Source organism: Phaethon aethereus, assembly GCF_964289735.1.
Source record: "Phaethon aethereus genome assembly, chromosome: 6".
NCBI lineage: Eukaryota > Metazoa > Chordata > Aves > Phaethontiformes > Phaethontidae > Phaethon > Phaethon aethereus.
Window position 1 is genome coordinate 20,961,618 of NC_138580.1, and position 19,206 is coordinate 20,980,823.

Sequence of the window (19,206 nt, forward strand, 5' to 3'; positions counted from 1 at the left end):
AGTCTATTTCCAGTGTTAAACTAAGACCCTTAGCCATTCCTGCTGGTCCAGGCCAAAAGCATTAATGTTTTCCCATGTACAGTGCTTGGTAATGAAGCTGGGTACAGTAATCTTACTTTTACAGAGTACTGTAAGAGACTCCAAGTTCCTGAAATAAATGGTGAACTGTCATTCCTCATCAGAACACTTTCCAACCGGTTCACAGAGCAGGTGTTCTGCAGATTTTAGGTGCTGTTTTGAACAGGTAATATGAATAGGTATGAGTAAAATGCAATTGTTAGATGTGAAGTCAGGGACCAAAGAAGCAGAAGAGCTCCAAAAGTCTTTGGAAGTAAATGGAATCATTTATGAGGTTAGGTAAGGTGGTCAGAGGAGTGGTGGAATAAATAATGTGCATAACATTGAATTCAAGGATTTACATATTGACATTAACACAATGTGATTAGAGAATTGTCTAATTCAGACCTGGAGACCAGGTACTTGTAAGGATGCCCAGACAACTGTGGAAGGCTATGTCTTGAGCTCTAACCCCATATTCTAAGAGGGACAGGGACCAGCTCCAGGAACTAATGGTATGAGCAGACTAGACAATTCTGTGTGTTTTTGGTAAGGCATTACTTCCGGTGTAGGTAAAGCCATTCTTATAAGCAAATACGGCTTCTCTATCGCATGGCATACCAACTCAGATACTCTGCTGCAGCAATTGCTGAAGCTCATCATATCAGAGACCTTAATAGATGGTAGTGTTAGAATATTCTGTTAGTTATTTCATGGCTATCCAAGCAATTAAATATTTGGCCAAAATATGGCTAATATGGCATAATATCCACAAATTAAAAAACCACTGAAAACATGCCAGTGAGCAAACTTCAGGAATGTTCTACTTACTGCTAATTTTGAAATATAATATTTTAAGTTCAATGAGATGATATTGTGTTTCAATGTACTATGTCTTTCTGCCCTGAACAGCATGAAGACATCCATTGTGAGTCAAAAGTTACTGTGTAACATCTGGATATTATGACTATGAACACTACTTAACACAGCTGAGTTTCAGTGCGGTCCCTTTCTTGTGAGATGAAGTGAAATGGTATTTATTACTACTGAGAATTATTGGAATAAAAAGAATCACAGTACAATTAAAAACAACTTTTATCTGTTTGTGATGAGCCCTTTGGCTGAATGTTATACAGGACCAAACAGAAGAACGTTGTTGGAGAGTTTGTTTGCATGTTTAAGCATGAGCAGCTTTGGTAGAAGCAATGTGGCAAACTAAAACAATACCTTAGATACAAAGCAGTGCCTTTATGATTCAGAAGGGCTCTTGAGGGTTGAGTAAAAGGCTGTTTGGGAAGAATGTGTAGGTGTCCAGTGTTATCCCCAGACAGTATGCTGGTGACAAAGAAGTAGAAATCAATGGGGTGTGGTCAAAGTTCTCAGATATTTTTAAATTGTTTTACATAAAAATAGTTAAAATGTGAAGAATAACATATTTAGCACTAGTGATAAAGAAAGCATTCTTTATTTGTACCAAAGCCAGTTTTTATCTTGCTTTAACCAACAGAAGGACAGAGACAAAGAAAAATAAATACAATAAAAAAGAAATCTTTATTTTTTGGCTCATTTATATAATTTACGTTGTTTGTGATAATAACAATTTCCTGCATGCATTTCACCAATACATTACAAGTCAAAAGCATTTGTAAAAGAAAGATTCTACATTTAATGTTAACTTGTGTATGAAACACAAAATGTCCTGATGTCCTTGATTATACAAATATGCCATTTTGTTCTTGGGAAATATTGTGGATTCTATTTGTACAAGTCTAGTGCAGCATGATTCAAAAAGAATAAGAATAGGCTATGTAAACAGACACTGCAAGATAGCAAGGATTTAATGAACAATGAGACTACCTTGGAACTTCTGATGTAAATAGTGCTAGGAATTCGCACATTCCCCTAATACTTTCCTTGCTATGTCCTGTTACCAGATAACTATTTGGAAACAAGCTGGGTTCCAGATTTACACAATTTACTTCACATTGAAATATATGCAAATATAATATTAAAACAAGATAGTTTACAAATACTCACTTGTTTTTTCTCATAGTGTGATGATGACAGTTTGAAATTACTGTGGCTAGAAAGTAAGCCAAATGAATGAGGAAAGAAATATAAGAAACAGTGATCTAAACTTGAAGACACTTTTCTTATATACAAAACTGTTGCCAAATGGTATTTCTTTACATTATTTATATATGCTAACCACATTTTCAACAGGTTAAACAGTTTGCAATATGGCCTGTACAGTCTGATTCTACACCATATAGTACCCACTTCAAATTTAAAATGCAAAACTAAAGAAGCTCATAAATAGCTGCAAACTATTGCTTAATGATTTGAAAGAATGAGGTCTGGTTGGACAATTTGATTCACTTCACCACTGACACATGGCTTCCTATAGTGGAGACTGTGGACAGTGGAAGGAGCAAGACACAGCAGCAAAAGCATTGACATGCATCAGTGATACTCTCCAAACTATCTATAATGACACAGAATACTACATGTCCTGTTGAGCTCTTGCAAATTACCCATACTGTGGTACATATCTGATGCAATTCAATGTGGCAAAGCCATTTAATTCCACGCTCAAATATGCACAACAGTATACCATTAATATTTACATGGAAAAGGGTATTTTATTGATTCATTGGATGTTGGCCATAATGAGAGAAGACAGTAACTAAAGAACAGTCTAGGAAAAAATCTGAGCTGTTTAAAAAAAAAGAAAAAAAAAACCCCTCCCAAGTATATTTCAGTGAAGCTATTTTTCCAGTGCAGAAACTGCACAATATTTTTTAAACTGTGAAAATTTTAACAAAAACAAGAACTTGTTCATGTTTAATGATTTGCATAAAAATAAGTCATTGCAGATTCCTGTAAATTAGAGGAGACTTTCCAGGCACATTAATCTGAATGTACATAATCTGGATGCAGCCATACAAGTAGTTATAATACCTCAAATTTAAGAGCAATCCTGAAACGTGGAAGTTCTTAAAATCTTTAGCTTTGTGCAATGTCATATTTTTATTTACACGTGATTGACAAGTGCAGCATGCCTATGCAAATCACTTCTATCTGTACATTATAGAGAATCTGAGAGTAGAACACCTGGTCCTCATACCTCTTTCCCCAACATAAAACCTATTACAAAAATAGTCACATATAATAGTAAAGAACTTGTGAATTAAAAAATGATAAATAAACTAATACTGATTTTGTAAAAATATGATGAATGTAGCAGCTGCATGACAAACAGTGAAGAGAATTACTTTTTATGTGTTTTGCAGTATGTGAAACACAAAAAAGCATCGCCTTGCACTCGTTCCATGCTCCATATTCTCTGTGGAGCCACTTTTTCCTTCATTCTTAGCAGTGTCAGCTGTAGTGAAAACAGTAACCTCTTGTCAAGTTTGTTACCCTGGTTCACAGAGTCACAGTTTGATGATGAAGGTTCACTGTTTTGTTATAGGCACTGACCTTAAGTATATATATAATGTATATATATGCACACACACACACGCGCGCGCGCACACACACATATATACGTAAAAACTGTCAGTTTGGCATAAACCTCCTGCAGGAGTCCAGTTGATGCTTCATTCTCAAAGACTGTAAACTAGTTGTCCCACAAGCAGAATACTTAGATCTTTATTTTTTATTTTCCCTGACATCTTTACTTTTGTAGTTCTTTTCTGCTTTATTTTTTTCATATTTTTCTTTGTCTGGCTTTGTTACACTGTCATAAGAAGGTGGGGAAGTTGTAGAGGAACTCTCATCCGTTTTTTCTGGAGTGGAGTTCCCATTTAGTTTGTCAATAATTATTTCTTTTACAACTGGTCCATCTCCTTCTTTGTTTTTATTTCTGTTATATATACTAGACACCTTTTTAACTTTTTGCCTTAAAAGGTAATGCCTGTAAGCACGCTGAATAATGACAGCAGATACCTCCTCCTGTTTTCGTTTTAATGTGGTTGTAATTGGTTCATAGGAGACTTTAGAAGGATTGGCTGCCATAAACCGATCTTCCATCTGTATTCTGAGGGCGTCCATCTCCCCACTTTCCCCCAAAACACGCTTTGTGAAAGCAAACAAGATGTCAAGGCAGTGAATTCTGTCGCCGCTTACCATGGGTAGATCCATTGCAATAAGCTGGACTTTGTTTGGTTTTGCTATAAGAAGAGGAGGATCTAAGGAAGCTGCAAAATCTGACAGCTTACTGTATTCTATGAATTGTGTTGCATCAGGATCAAACTTCTCCCAGACTTCATAGAACATCTCAAAGTCATCCTCGCTCAAGGGTTCAGCACTTTCTTCAGTAGCAACACTGAAATTCTCCAAAATCACAGCAATGTACATGTTCACCACCACCAGAAACGATATGATAATGTAGCTGACAAAGAAGAAAATCCCAACGGAAGGGTTGCCACAGTCTCCTTTCACAGAGCTCCCCGGATGGTCTTTATGGGGGTCACAGTCTGGCTCCCCACTGTTAAGAATTGGGGCTAGCAAACCATCCCAGCCAGCAGATGTGGTAATCTGAAACAGGCAGATCATGCTGTTGCCAAACGTTTCAAAGTTGAACATGTCATCAATCCCAACTTCCCTCTTAACATAGGCAAAGTTGGACATGCCAAATATCGCATAGATAAACATGACCAGGAAGAGCAGCAGCCCAATGTTGAACAGAGCAGGAAGAGACATCATCAGAGCAAAAAGCAAAGTTCGGATTCCCTTAGCGCCTTTAATGAGACGCAGGATTCGACCGATTCTGGCAAGTCGGATGACTCTGAATAGTGTGGGGGACACAAAATATTTCTCAATCATCTCAGCTAAGAACATACCTAGAGAAAAAACAGTGAATATTTAAAACACCCTTTTAAATTTCTTCATTAATTACCTATAGAAAGATTTATTTATTGCTGTCTCCAAAGCAATCAGTGTAGGGAGTCTATGTTACAGCAAAAGATAATAAAAGTTATTACATTTTATTGAAAGCTGTTATTAAGGCGAAAGCACCTTCCTTATGTTGAAATGCTATCTCGGAGAAGGGAAATAAGTAAAAGAAAGAAGATTGTGGCAAAGTAGCTACTGTCTGTCTAAGCTTTCAGCTATTCCTAAAACAGCCTGAAAAGAGAACTGTCTGTCTTAATTAGTTCTTGAGGCTGCGCCTATTACTACTGTCTTTTATGAAGGACTATATTGGGTTAATTTCTGCAAAATAGTGGGTTTTTTTAACCTGAGGATCTGCACTGTATCAGCACAGTCTCTCTCAGGTGTATCACTCTTTAAGACTTAAGTTTTGTCACATAACTGATTTATACCTTGGAGAGTCATTAGCTCTTAGTTGACAGAAATCTAAATATTCACCAAGACCTTAGTTAGCAAAACCAATTAAAATTCTCACCCCCTTCACATACTTTTCAGTTTTAGCACTGAAAGCAAACTTGTGATTAGTTTGTATGTACCACTAAACATTCCTCTTTATATTTGTACATGTTAATCTAATGTGCCAAATAGTTCCTTTATGTCTTTTGATGTGGAAGACGACAGTGAATCTAATGGGAGAGATAAAAACCTTATATGCAACATTTCATATATTGTATGCTATAAAGTATGAAGATCTTAATCAATATATGTCATATAGGAAATGGAAAATGTCATTCAGTATCATAACATTCTTGAAACAAATGTTCCCTTTTCCTTCCATTAGTTCTTTCTTGAAAGCGAATTGCTCTTACCTACTATGGAGAGAATCACAACCACAAAATCAAAAATATTCCAGCCTATAGTGAAGTAGTAATGGCGAAGTGAAATCAATTTCAGGACACATTCTCCAGTGAAAAGGATAATGAACACAAGGTTAATCCGGGATAAAATTGTTTCCATTTCTTTACTCTGGTCATCTGTTTCTACCATCATTGTGACCATGTTAAGGCAGATGAGTATCATGATGCTGATGTCAAATACTTGTTTGGTTACAAAATCAAAGACCATGCCTTGGAATTTGTTCTGCAAAAAACAAAGATGGAATAAGTTTATACTGTGAAAATATTTGTCTTTACAAATGCCAAATGGGAAAGCAAGTCCCTGCATGATTTAGGAGTGCAGAGCAAGACCCATTCCCAATACATCTCTCAATATACACCAAATCCATGCTAGCTTGTGTCTTTTCCTGTTAGAGTGGATCAAGAAGTGTACCACTGTTGGCTGAAGGGACGGGAAGGGGAAGCAATGCAATAATAATAACATTGACAATTGACATTATTGGTGTAAAAAAGGTGGTATAACTTGATACTCAGTAAGACTACCAGCCAAATAGAAACTTACTTTCTTATCTTTATTCTTAGCTGGTTTTAGAATACTAACCCCCACAGATGTCTGTCTCTTCCTTAAACTAATTCTGCTTGCTGAGATCGTTGAACCGCTGAAGTTACATTTCTCAAACACACCATGACTGCAATATCCTAGTTTTCCTTTAGGACTTAGCTAAATGTTTATTGCCATATGTCTCTCCTTAGAAAGGCTATTTATAAACACTCAGTGCATAAGGTGCAACAAGTATTTTATTTTTTCCAAACATTGTAGGAGTTCAGTAAATAACAGAGTAGTTTCTTCTCTTAGAGATAAATTTATTGTAGTTTATGCTTTACTCCCTAGGGCAATTTTTTATTCTGTAAGATTATCTGCATCTGTCTTTCTCTTTCACATTAGGTGACCACTGCCCCCTTCTGTCTTCAGCAGCAAGGGCCAGTGCATCCCCATTTCCTACAGATTCTCTGGAAGGAGAAAAAACAGAAAATGAAATTTATCTGTGGATAGCAAGAACCAATAAATGATCCAATCAACTGTACTTTTCTAGGACCTAGGCAAGGAATTATGTAATTTATCACATTAACCTTATTAAATCCTACAGTTCATAATTCAGAGAGTATGTTTTTAAATGAAACATGAACAATCTAGTCCGCTGAATTAAAAAAAAGGAGGGACAAATTCTACCTTTACAAGAAAATAAATGGAAGAAATATTTTCTTTCCAGACATACGTTATCTTGTTAGCTAAAACCATATTCCCAAATGAGTGTTTAATATTAGGAGTATTAAAATCAAATCACTCTTACCACTGGCCTTGGTATAGGTTTCTGTGGCTTTTTGGATCCCAGTTTTTTCATTGCATTGTAATATTTCTTCTGTTCTTCTGTCATAAATATATCCTGACCTCCAAAGTAAAGAAATAATATCAAAACTAATTACTATCATGTTCACACATACAACATTTACATACAGTATGTCTGCCTGTAATATAATACTACATTTATATTTGATTTATATAACAAAAGTTATTTTTTCAGGTATTTATAGTGTGGATGCTCATATGCATTCCTAACACACACAAAAATAACCCTTACTGCTGCCTTGTCAGGCTGACGGTTCAGTTTTTCCAGTGTCTTCATGCTCACTTTGGCTGACATGACTAAATTGGTTCTTACTATACTGAAGAATAACTTGCTGATTAGGATATGTTCAGTGTATAGGAGCCTGACTGGTGCCTTACATGTCCTGAATTCTACATAGACTTTTAGGATTATAGCTAGCCAGGTCTAAAAGTGGGCTAGCTTTGAGGCACAAGTTGTGTCAAGGGAGAGTATTTGGGTCTAATCTGAGGGTTTTAATGACAGCAAAACCCCCCTTTGATATAAATTTAAGAAAAGTAATCCAAATAATGCCATAGCAAATTATTAATTAAAACACCACTGGAACCTTGACTAACTCAAATTAGCCTTTGTTTGCAGATGCAAATGCTGCCAGTCAGATGTGCAACTGACTGACTGAATTTCAGTATAAAGTAAATGACCTAGGTCAGGTAGAAGCACAATGTCAAAGTCACTGTCTGTTAAACTGGATATTGAAGACCAAAGCATAGCTCTTTTAAGAAACTAGAGGATATCTTCAGAAGGAAAAATTTCTGTAGTTCACAATTGACTTTTTAACCATAGATTCTGTTTGGTACTGCTGCTTTTTATTTGGTGATCGGATAAAACCCAATCATATGAAACTGCTTTTTCACAGCATACGAAGACTTAGAATGATTCTGAGGTTCTAGTTCTTTCTGGCAGTTGAAGGCTAAGAATTGTGAGGCTTCAAAATATTTTAAATGTGGTTATTTGTATTTTTATATTGTTTAATTTATTTTAAATAAAACTATATGCATTATCAGTATAATTATTTTAAATATACTTGTATGTCAAATGTATACAGAAAAAATTCTTCTTCCTTTTATACCTTTGGTTTATTATTGCTAATAAATTATAGATTGTATTTGTGCCTAACAAGTTCATCTCATTTCTCACAAAAGTGCCAGAAAATTAGAGATTTTTTTTCTTCTCTTATTTGTGTGAGGTCTGTTTGACTTACTTTTAACCCACTGTTTAATCAGTTTGCAGAACTATTATCTGTATGAATGCAATGCCATATTGTACCTTCATTAAGTGTCAAAAGTTTATAAGATTAATTAAAATTAATTTATCTTAATTCTTTAAAGTTAATTAAAAAAGAAACTCTTCCATGGCAAATAATACTATATATAGTCAAAAGAATAATGCACATTCCCTTTTTGCACCTTCATTTTAGCTCTTTCTTACACAATTTGCAAATTATTATGAATGAACTCATGATTGTCCCTCTTTGCTTGTCAAAATGCTGAAATCCAAAGGTCAAAATCACATCCACAGATTTAACACAGATTATGATAAAAAATTAGACATTTTTATTCAAGGACTTGAAATAACTTTTGATTTTTATTAGCTTTACATAAATAAGTTATTGATTCATTGTAGCTAATAATTTATAGCAGTATGGAAATATTTTAAATACTTATCTTCTTTTTTTGTTGGTTGAAGTTGTCTATAATGACACCAATGAAAAGGTTCAAGGTAAAGAATGATCCAAATATGATAAAGATGACAAAATAAAGATACATATACAAGTTGTCCTCATACTTAGGTTGATCTTCTACCTACAAAATATTATAAATTTTATTACAAATGAGAATACTAGATGTAAAAAACAATGTATATAATTTATGAATAGGTATATGCTATCTTAGCTAGAAAAGCTATAAACTGCTCTCAATTATTAAAAAGACCCAACATGTCCATTTGAATCAATATTTGGAGAAGTGGAAGCTGACAGAATGATAGTTCATATGGAATTTTAAAGTAAATGCACACATAGATATGTTTATGTATGTATATACACAAAGTTCCTTGTATACAAGGAAGAAGCAATGTGGGACTGAGAGCAGTTATTAGTACTTAAAATTTTAACAGCACAAATCTAAATACTTTATATTGTGTTCAGTATACTTTCATGCAACAGAATCAATCAATTTTAATGTCACCTAAGTCTCCCTGAAACTCTTTTGGTCTCACATGAGTGTCCTTACGTCCAGCTAAGAACAAATGCTTTCAATAAATTTCTAGTCAGTATATATTTTGTGAAATCCATTAAATTGAGACAAATTTCCAAGGAGGATTTTGTTATTGTCTCGATTCTTCTGTATTCCACATCTCAATGCCTGCACCTCTACTGCACAATGTGCTAGAAGTGTAGAAATGCTGAAGTTAACGACACAGGATGTATTACTCTGGGAGACAAATATCACTGTGTGATGACGGATATCACTAACGTGAGTATAACCTACGTTGTATGGACCTAGTTCAGGCATCTGTGTTGCACTTTTTTGTACAGGGTAAACGTAGTTCTAGTTTTGTAGCCAAGATAAAATTCTAATCCCTAGAAAATTTAACAGATTATATTAAACCTTAAAGAAACAATGAAATGTACAGTTACAAATTATAAACCAAGATTAATATATTAAATATGTAATGATTACATTATATAATCTTAAATTAATTCATACTCATGATTACCAAAGGAAGTGGTTAAAAAACCTCTTTGTTTTTTTCATTAACATGAACTTTTCCAAAAGAAGTCCAGTTAAGTTAAACTTATTTGTCCAAATGCAAAGGAAGCGGGATTAATTTTCTCCACTACGAATTCTAAGATTCATGACATGCAAGTTCCCCTCTAGCCTAAATATACCTGGAAAAAATATGTATTGGTGCTGATTATAATTCTTAATGTTATTGTATGTGTAGCTGTGTAAATTCTGTATTCTATATCAGAATATAACCAACAGAAGATCTTTGAAAGTCTTACACTTACATCTCGTGAATCGACAGCAGCATACATAATATCCATCCATCCTTTGAAAGTAGCCTAGAAATAAAATACAGTTGTTTATCTTCCCTATAAAAATTCATAATGTGGGAAATAACTAGGTCACAGCATTTAGACCTTAACTTTTAATAAAATCATATCTACATTTATAAACCACATTTAATAACACAGGCATAATAAAATATTTTTCATAGTAATACTAGGTTTTTTAAGAAATTATTGTTTAGGTATTCAAAAAAATTTTAAAAATCAGATTCTGAAGGTCTCGGCAAGGGCACAATATGTTTGGAGCTGCAGATGCTTACTTTGCAGGTGAAGAATGGTAGACTGAGATAGACATTAATGCTGGAGATGTTCAAGTAGAATCTACTAAAATCACTCACAGTGACAGCTATTTTATCAAGTTTACAGCATGAATTGATGGAGTTAGCAATACAACTTCTGGACAGACAGCAACATGCATCTGAATGTTTTTGCTATGGCTAAACTGTCATGGTATTTTTAGAAATGTTTTAATCCCACATAACTAAAAGGAATAGACTCTGCTCATAATAAAAATATACATTGGTTCTTGACGATTAAGATTTACAGAAGACCAAAAACTGAACTGTGAAATAGCTGTGATTAACTTTTGTAAAACTTTGGGCTGAGTTCCTATAGAGTCTTTGTCTAGGTATAGAGTAAAAAAGATCTGCCATCATTGCTCTAAGGAGGTGATTTTCATGGACATGGAATCTAATGAGGAACACCATGTTCTAATGAGGAACACCAAAGGGTTGGTGTGACATGCTAATTGAAGTTGTGAGTGCCTGCTCATTAGACAGGGTTTCCAAGTTTATTCACAATAAAAAAAAAAAAAGAGCTAAAAAGCCTGTGAAATGAACAGATAAAGAGCATCCCTCCTGAAGAGATTCGGGAGAGGAACCATCCCAAGGAGTGTATTTGCATCTGTGCTTGCCAGAAGTAGCTCTGGCACTTTGGTACAGTTGCTAGTTTTCACAGCAGAAAACTTGCACTCTGGGACTGTTCATGTCCTACTGAATCTTGCAGTGCAATACAGATTTTCTAAGAAGGTATGCTTGGAGCCAGGCTTCATAGATTATTCTGTTTCACTTGACAATTGGCAGCCATTTGGTGCACTTTGCATAGCCATTATTAGAAGCGGAGCAGAGTTTGATAAGACCAATAAATACAGGAGAAGAGTGGAGGGAGAATGTTAATGGAGACAAGCAGCTGAAGAGATGACATTATACATGCTCAAGGACCTCTTAACTTCTGCAGGAAAAGTAAAGGGCGGAACAGAATATTTGAAAAGGGAAATGATGAAAAGTCAGAACAAAAAGAAGTAAAGAAAGAGAAGAACAAAAGATCCACAGTAGTGATGTAGTAATTAAAGACCAACACTGTCTGGATGGGTGACATGGATGACATTCAGACACAGCTTCAAGACACTTGAAGTTTTCCTTATACATCTTCAGTGTCAAGCGTTGGTAAAAAGATGGTTCACCGTAATCTCTAGTGCAAGGACAGCAATGAGATCTGAAGTCAGAGGATTAGAATCATCATTCAGTACTACTACTCAGCACATAAGAGTCAAGTTGCCTTTAGAGGCAAAACGTTTTAAACCAGGTAGTTAATTTGGAAATGAAGGTCAGCTAGGGATACTGACTTGCTCTGGGACAGAAGGGACAAGCATATCATTCTTCGATAACTCGGTGATATCAGAGCAGTAACAATCCCCATGACATTTCTGACATCTTTTCATAAAGTGAAGATGTATGTCTAGTTACAGACAAGTGATTCTACAGAGCTCAATCATCTAAACATAGTTGCTTGCTTTCTTGCTTGTGTTTTCAGTCAGATATGAGCTATCAGAACCTCCACTCTAAGCCAAGGAGCCTGTAAAGAGCTAAGGTCTTTATTCCTCTGGCATAAATAAAAGGTATGCTCAGTACCTAGAACAAAGATGTTTCTGTACAACAGTGCATAGGAAAAGGACTTGAAGGGGAAATACAATTTACAGACTTTGTATAAGTAGCAGTAATTAATAGAATGAATATGCCATGCAATACAATAACATCTAATACTTCACAAGGATAATATTATAAGTAACATAATAATTATTTAGTATATTATAATGACTCATTGACAGTCATTAATGGAATATGATAGTTAGAAATCATGAATATTTTTTGAGATAAAAGTATTTTACATTTTCATATTATACCCACAGTTTAATGTCTTTGTAGTTTCATGTAATTCTTAATGAAATATATTTATTTTAGTAGCAAGTGCTGTTTATCTGAAAACGTCAAGAGAAAGTGTTATATGATTAATCAGATCTAACACTCAATTAGGATCTGTATATCAGTAACTATCCATATTCTTCCCATGTGCAGCTCCTTCTTTTCTCAGAGGATTTCAGACCTCTTACACAAGTATTATGATAATAGAGAAAGAATTAGCTCAAAGTTACATGAAACATTGAGTGCCCCAATCTCAGATCTTGCATTATTTATGATTCCTTTCCCTAAAGCCACTTCCAGGTCTGGAAAATCAAGTCCCTAGTAAAAAAAATATCTGCACTAGAGATACCAGGTTGATATATTTTTATCTTTACCATCTAACTTACAAACTGGGTCCTTAGATGAGTATAGAAATGAAAAAAAAATCCACTCTACCTTGACCGGGCTGTTGACAAAAGAAAAGTTATTTCACAGTGACAAAAATGCCTAGATTAATGGATTTTGACTGTGAAAGAATGTTGCTGTGGTTGTGTAATGATACCTAGGAACAGATTACGTGGGAGGCATTTAGGCATGAGGAAGTTACTTACTTCAGACCAGTCAGTGAGGATGTCTGTCCTCCTAAAAAAGCTTAAAAAAAAGCTGCTGTCTGCCCTCCTGTCTTACAAGGGAACTGAGCTTATAAAGGAAGCAGGAGACCTTTTTAATAATTAGAGGGACCTCTGAGCCTTGTTCATCATGGCAAGACTCATGAAATGCATTCCTGAAGTTTATATTGTGTACTACTAAAAAGATCCTTCTACTTTTTTCACTTATTATTTTCACATTATTATCATCATGATGAGACTGTATTCCCTGGCCTTGGAATAGAAAGTTACTCTACTGTCATTAATAGAAAAATTGCAGGAAACAATGCAATAGAGTTGTGTAAGCTGTACATCACTGCTATGAAGAAATTATTCCACTACTTAACAGTCTTAACTTGCTCATTTTTCCTAGACTTCTTCAAAGAGAGCAAAAAGAATAAATATAAATTTACTTACTACTTGAAGCAGAGCAAGATATCCAGCTCCTACATTATCAAAGTTTACTTTCACATTTTTCCATCGGGCACTTTGATTGTTTTTTATGAGTTCCTCACACTGAGTATAATTGTTGACATCACTGACATCAAACATCTCACCAGTTGTGGTGTTGACACAGTGATAGAATTTGCCAGCAAACAGATTTACTCCCATGATGCTGAAGATGAGCCAGAATATAAGACAAACCAGCAATACATTCATGATAGATGGAATTGCTCCTACAAGGGCATTTACAACCACCTAGTGTACAAATTAGACAAAATAGCCACTTAGTTTATAAACAGAAAAATAAAAATACTTTTAAAATGTTAAAACAGTATTAATATGGAATGGACAGTTAAAATATTACATTAAAAATTATGGGGGAAACAGTATTTAAGATTCAATAAAAACACTAATGAGATTGCAAAAAGCAAGAAATAAAATAATATGGAAACCAAGACAATGCAAAAGTCTGAAAAAGAACTCAAAAAGCCAAAGAAAACCTGTTAGTAGCAAGATGGATTCTTAGAATTTGTGTGCTCTAAAGAAAAAGAGAGAAATAAATGTTAAATTCCAACAAAACAAATCAAAATCTATAAATAGAAAATAAACCAGAAAAAGATCAAAGAATGATGATGTGGAAGACTGAATAAAAATTTCTGCATGTAAAACTACCATTACTAATTATTTTATTTTCAGAAACTATGTATATATTTGCATCAGTGTATTTTAGCATCTACATACAACATAACATAATTAAGCACATCTTATTTAGTTTTTCTTAACAGCAGCTGCTGTAGGTCTTGGTTTTAAATTGCCTGGCTCACTATAGTTGCTTTTACCGTTAGGTTTTTTTTTCATTGGCTGCATTTAATACAGTTGAGCTACTCTATATGGACAAGTGGCAGTAAAAGATCAGATGAAATCCCTTGACAAAAATTTTCTTTTGCTTATTATGACTGAACTAAAAGAAAGCTGCAGATATTCAGACAATAATTTTCTACCAAATCAGCAGAGACTGCAGTAGTTTTTTGTGTATGGATTTGAAAGTAGTAGTATTTTTCAGTTTACTAATTTGTCTGAAAGTAGTCTGAGATCAATAGAGGTTTTTCCCACATGTTAGATAGGGACTTAAGTGTTGTTTGCAATGCAAATTATATAAAACATAGGGGTGATGGTGATGTGCCACAGGACACACTTCCCTAACCTGGCTAGCCTGGCCACCTCTAGAATATCAGCAGCCTCAACCCAAACAGAAACCACACCATTTATTTGCAAACTTAAGACCTATGACCCAACTATAAACATGTATTGCAGTATCTGGGTATTTTGAGGTGAAAGACTAAAAGGAGATTTCTCAATAACATTACCTTGTTAATTTTTTATGCATCAGATTTTCCAGGAAATAGCCTAGTCTGAGTTTTCAGGAGACAGCTGGTAATAGTTTTGGGGTTTTTTTGTCAGATTGGCAGAATATGAAAATAGTAATTTCCTCAACAGGAAGGATTTAGCTGCGTAGGAGGAGAGGTAAGATGGCAGCAGATGCATTCATATGAAGTAAAAGACACAGGCTGAGAAAATTATTTCCTATCTCTCCTCTTCTATACTTCCAGACCCATCCTTATTTCAGGTATCTGTTCAGACAACCTTTCCCTAATACTACAGCATTTACTGGAGGATTTTTTTCCCCAGACAGGTAGACAGGGAGACACAAGGGAGGTTTTAGTTTTTGGTGTGTCACTGTTGTCAGCTTCTTCACCTTGTTCTGTCTTGTCTTGTTTTGTTTTGTTTTGTTTTCCAGCTAATCCTGTTCCATCCTTAACCACTGACAAACTAACAGAGAATAGAAGTTAGCTACAGAAATTCATAAAATAAAGTCCCCAGCCAAACTGGAGAAAAAAACCCCAACCCTCTATTCTAAAATTTCTCACGTTCTTTTACTTATCTACATAGGTCCACAAATCAGTGGAAATTTTAATAGCCAGGGGGTTGGGGTAACACAACTATGCAGCAGTGAGCAGGCAAGTTTAATGAACTCAAGGTCTAATCTCCAAATGTAAGCTGTACATGTCTTGTGTATAAGGACATGTTGGAAAGCCTTTTTTCCACACATTTTTGCATGCATTCCCATTCTGGGATTCTTTGCAGAAGGCATGAGCATCACACTTCTCCATTAATTTTTGTATGCATACATTAATTAAGTCTCATTCATTTTATCTCACCCTCATTCCTTCAAATCGTGACAAGGCTCTTAAAGGTCTTAAAGCTCTTAATGTCCGAAGAGATTTAATGGCACCAAGTTCAGAATAGCCCAAAGCGTTGGCTATTAAACTAACCAATGAGACCTATAAAATACAGAAGAAATATTATTCTAAAAATTGTTCTACACTGTTTATTTAAAAAGAATACAAGTTCAATCAACAGAAAGGTCAACAGTGACAAACGGAAGATCACCATTCTTGCGTATAGTGACATTGGAGGCACAATCCCAGAATTTTCATACTTGCTGGAAAGGCAAGAGATCATATGAAGGCATGTTTGAAAAAGGAACATATGCTATTAAATGTCTGTTATAGCTGGATATGGCTTCATAGTCAGATGGAAGTACACTGTTGGTGAAGGATAAAGTTTTCAGAAATATTTAAAGAAAAATAGCCATACTTTCAGTAATTTCATTAAAGTTCAACCTTCCAAGCAATTTAAAATTCTGAATATGTTAGGATAGTTTATTAACTGACATTAATACTGACAATATTATTAATATCTATAATCACTATTTATATGCTAAGTAATGTAGTGGTTAATCAGCTTTTGTAATTATATAAATATTACTTCTAAGTCAAACACTCAGTTCATAGCAACAATAGCCAGGGTATCTATGAAATGTATATTGACAGAGATGGTACATTCTCAGTTGACTGACAATTCTCTCAATTTTTTTTTCATCATCTGAGTATAGAAAAATATTATGGGATCTGTATGATAGATATGAAGAGATGCTAGCATTATAACAATAAGTGCTTTATTATCTACAACAGTAGTGAGCTCCTGATTCACATTACCAGGATTTTATTATAAGCCAATCCACTTCAGGAAGGAACAATTAATTTGCTTCTCAAATGGAACTGAGTTTTAAACAGTGTTAATGTGGAAGAATTTATTTTACTTACTTTGAGCAGTTTTGGAGACAGGAGTGGGGAAATATCCTACCTTACTCATATTTTATTTCAGTTCTACCACCAAAAGCATAGAAGACACACAGGTAAACATAGGCATATTTCAGTCCTTGAAAAAATCCCTCAGATGTTCATTTCTGTACTTCAATCTAGAGAGTTCTTCAAATAATTGGCTGTACAGAAATAGGCATTCACTGATATGGGGGTAAGATTTTGCCCATTATATGAAAAGGTGGTTTCCTATGTTACTTGTATCCATAAAGAACAATTAGATGAATCACAAACACAAGAGTTACAAGATCATGTCTCATGACAATCTGAGACCAGATAGAAATCAATTATTCATTACTATGTTGCTATGTAAATTAATCTAACAGAAAACAGTATTTTAGTGAATTCATATCACTGTACGTTTTAACTGGATTACATATCAGGATGTAATTCTTTTCATCAAAGGAAGAGCTCATTTTACTGCTGTAATGGATAAGTTTGTAAAGGAACTTGCTGTGATTTATAAGCATATTAAGAAGAAAATCTTACTGAGTTTCTGTAGTCTGTAACTGAAGTCTGTTCATTTAATTTACAAAGAAATAACATTATTGTTTCTGCCATTACATTAATTATTGTCATTAATTGTTATTAATAATTTTTATTAATACAATATATTTGTCCTGTGGTTCTACAGATTATCCTTAGCCACTGTTAATATATTACAGAGATAACAAGACATGGAACTTTCTGTATTCTTCATAGAATATTCATTGATTCACTCACATCAACAAGATCCCCAGACATGACAATAAACTTTACTGTAAAGACAGCACATTTTATGGATTAAAAATAAGCTATGAAATATATTTTAAAAATATGCCTCTTACTGGGAGAGTGGGACACCTCTTTTAAAACTGAACTCACATTAATTAATTGGTCAAGCATTGGAACAGGCTTCCCAGGGAAGTGGTGGAGTCACCATGACTGAAGGTGTTAAAAAAACAAGTAGATGTGGCACTTTGGGACATGGTTTAGTGGGCATGGTGGTGTTGGGTTGATGGTTGGACTTGATGATCTTAAAGGTCTTTTCCAACCTTAATGATTCTAAGATTCTAATGGCTTCTTCATTTTATACTTTTCTCCCCAAACTAGCACTGTGCCTTAGTTACCTTTTGCAAACAAGATTCCATACAAGCTTTTTACATAGCTGTAGCTCCTGTACCTTCAGTGGCACTTGTGTATATTGGCAGTTTTTAGGTTCTGATTCTAAGTCATTCTCCAGCCTAGTGTGTGCTTTCCATTTCAACCTATTTGCAGATTTCTTGCCAGGGTGCTAGTGCTCTTACATCATAAACCTGAAGCTGTTTCACAGAGAAATACTTCATGTATTGTAAACAACATGTTTTTCTCTGAAGGACGGTTCAAATGAGAGGCAAAGATTTGCTTGGAAGTCTTTGATATTAATTCTATTGTATATACAGCATAAGTATATACAGCTGTTTTCTACTGTTCTGGTTTTCCCAGTCTTCTTAGCTTGGCCTTCTGTCATCTCTTCCACCTGTTTTGTTGCTAGTAGGCAAGAAAACAAATGTCTCTGTACACTGGTAGATAGATTAGTTTCTTTCTTTTGAGACAAGAATGCATGCAGATGCGATAATTTTAAGAAATTAAAATGGAATCAAAATGGTGGAAAGAATTTTTACATTTATGTCCTAAAAACTGGAGGTTTGTGTGTCCACATTTTTATGTACAGATCTTTTAATGTAGACGATCTATTGCAAAAAATGTTTTGAAACTTAGCTGTCACAATTAGCCTTGCTCAAGATCTTTATCCAGGGTTGTCATCTGTCTGAGATCGATGGTCATACAGCTCCACACTGACTTTATTTCTACTTAGGCCTAAAATTATAATCCATATAAATTCTGTGTTACTTGCTGAGGTGGCTAATTTATGTGATTTGATTCCAGGTCCTCAGTGGAATATGGCCCTTCTCACTTCCAAAACTGCTTATCCTGTCTTTCATGTAGTTTAAGTATTCAGGTATTACACTTAACTAGGAATAAAAATAAACTGCAAGATTTGGAAAAAAAATCCAAGTTAATGAGAAGTTAATGATATTTCTTATTTTTTGAAAGATAGATACTGTATCATTGGTTTTCCAGGCAGGCATTTTTGACACTCTTGGAGACAGGACATTGGACTCAATGTAGCCTTTCTTATGCCTTGTGTAGCCTTTCTTATGTTATGGTCCTGTGCTAAGATAATATAACTTTCTCTGTATGTACTTGGTGAATAATTCTAAATTTATGGTATTTTACTGGCAGGTATTCAAAATTCATTTTGTTTAGATCCATAATTGCAATGATTCAATTTCAATTGAACTATGATTCTGTTCCCTAACTTGCTGAACAAGAGCCTTAGCTT

General features: G+C 34.6%; 1 protein-coding gene across 17 annotated transcripts in view; it reads right to left on the bottom strand.

The window, feature by feature from the left end:
• Window positions 1-3,481: 3,481 nt before the first annotated feature.
• The window catches only part of LOC309406180 (sodium channel protein type 2 subunit alpha), a gene marked incomplete at its 5' end in the record, with an annotated part of 59,583 nt that continues 43,858 nt past the window's right edge, over window positions 3,482-19,206 (bottom strand). For 15 of the 17 annotated variants that reach the window (XM_082001247.1, XM_082001258.1, XM_082001252.1 and 12 more), the window contains 7 exons: window positions 3,482-4,904; window positions 5,802-6,072; window positions 7,181-7,305; window positions 8,934-9,075; window positions 10,287-10,340; window positions 13,591-13,872; window positions 15,837-15,959. In XM_082001247.1, coding sequence (XP_081857373.1) covers window positions 3,712-4,904; window positions 5,802-6,072; window positions 7,181-7,305; window positions 8,934-9,075; window positions 10,287-10,340; window positions 13,591-13,872; window positions 15,837-15,959 — 2,190 coding nt within the window. In that variant the 3' untranslated portion in view covers window positions 3,482-3,711. Of the gene's footprint in view, window positions 4,905-5,801; window positions 6,073-7,180; window positions 7,306-8,933; window positions 9,076-10,282; window positions 10,341-13,590; window positions 13,873-15,836; window positions 15,960-19,206 lie in introns of all 17 variants that reach the window. The other 2 variants (XM_082001260.1, XM_082001257.1) reach the window with 1 other exon arrangement.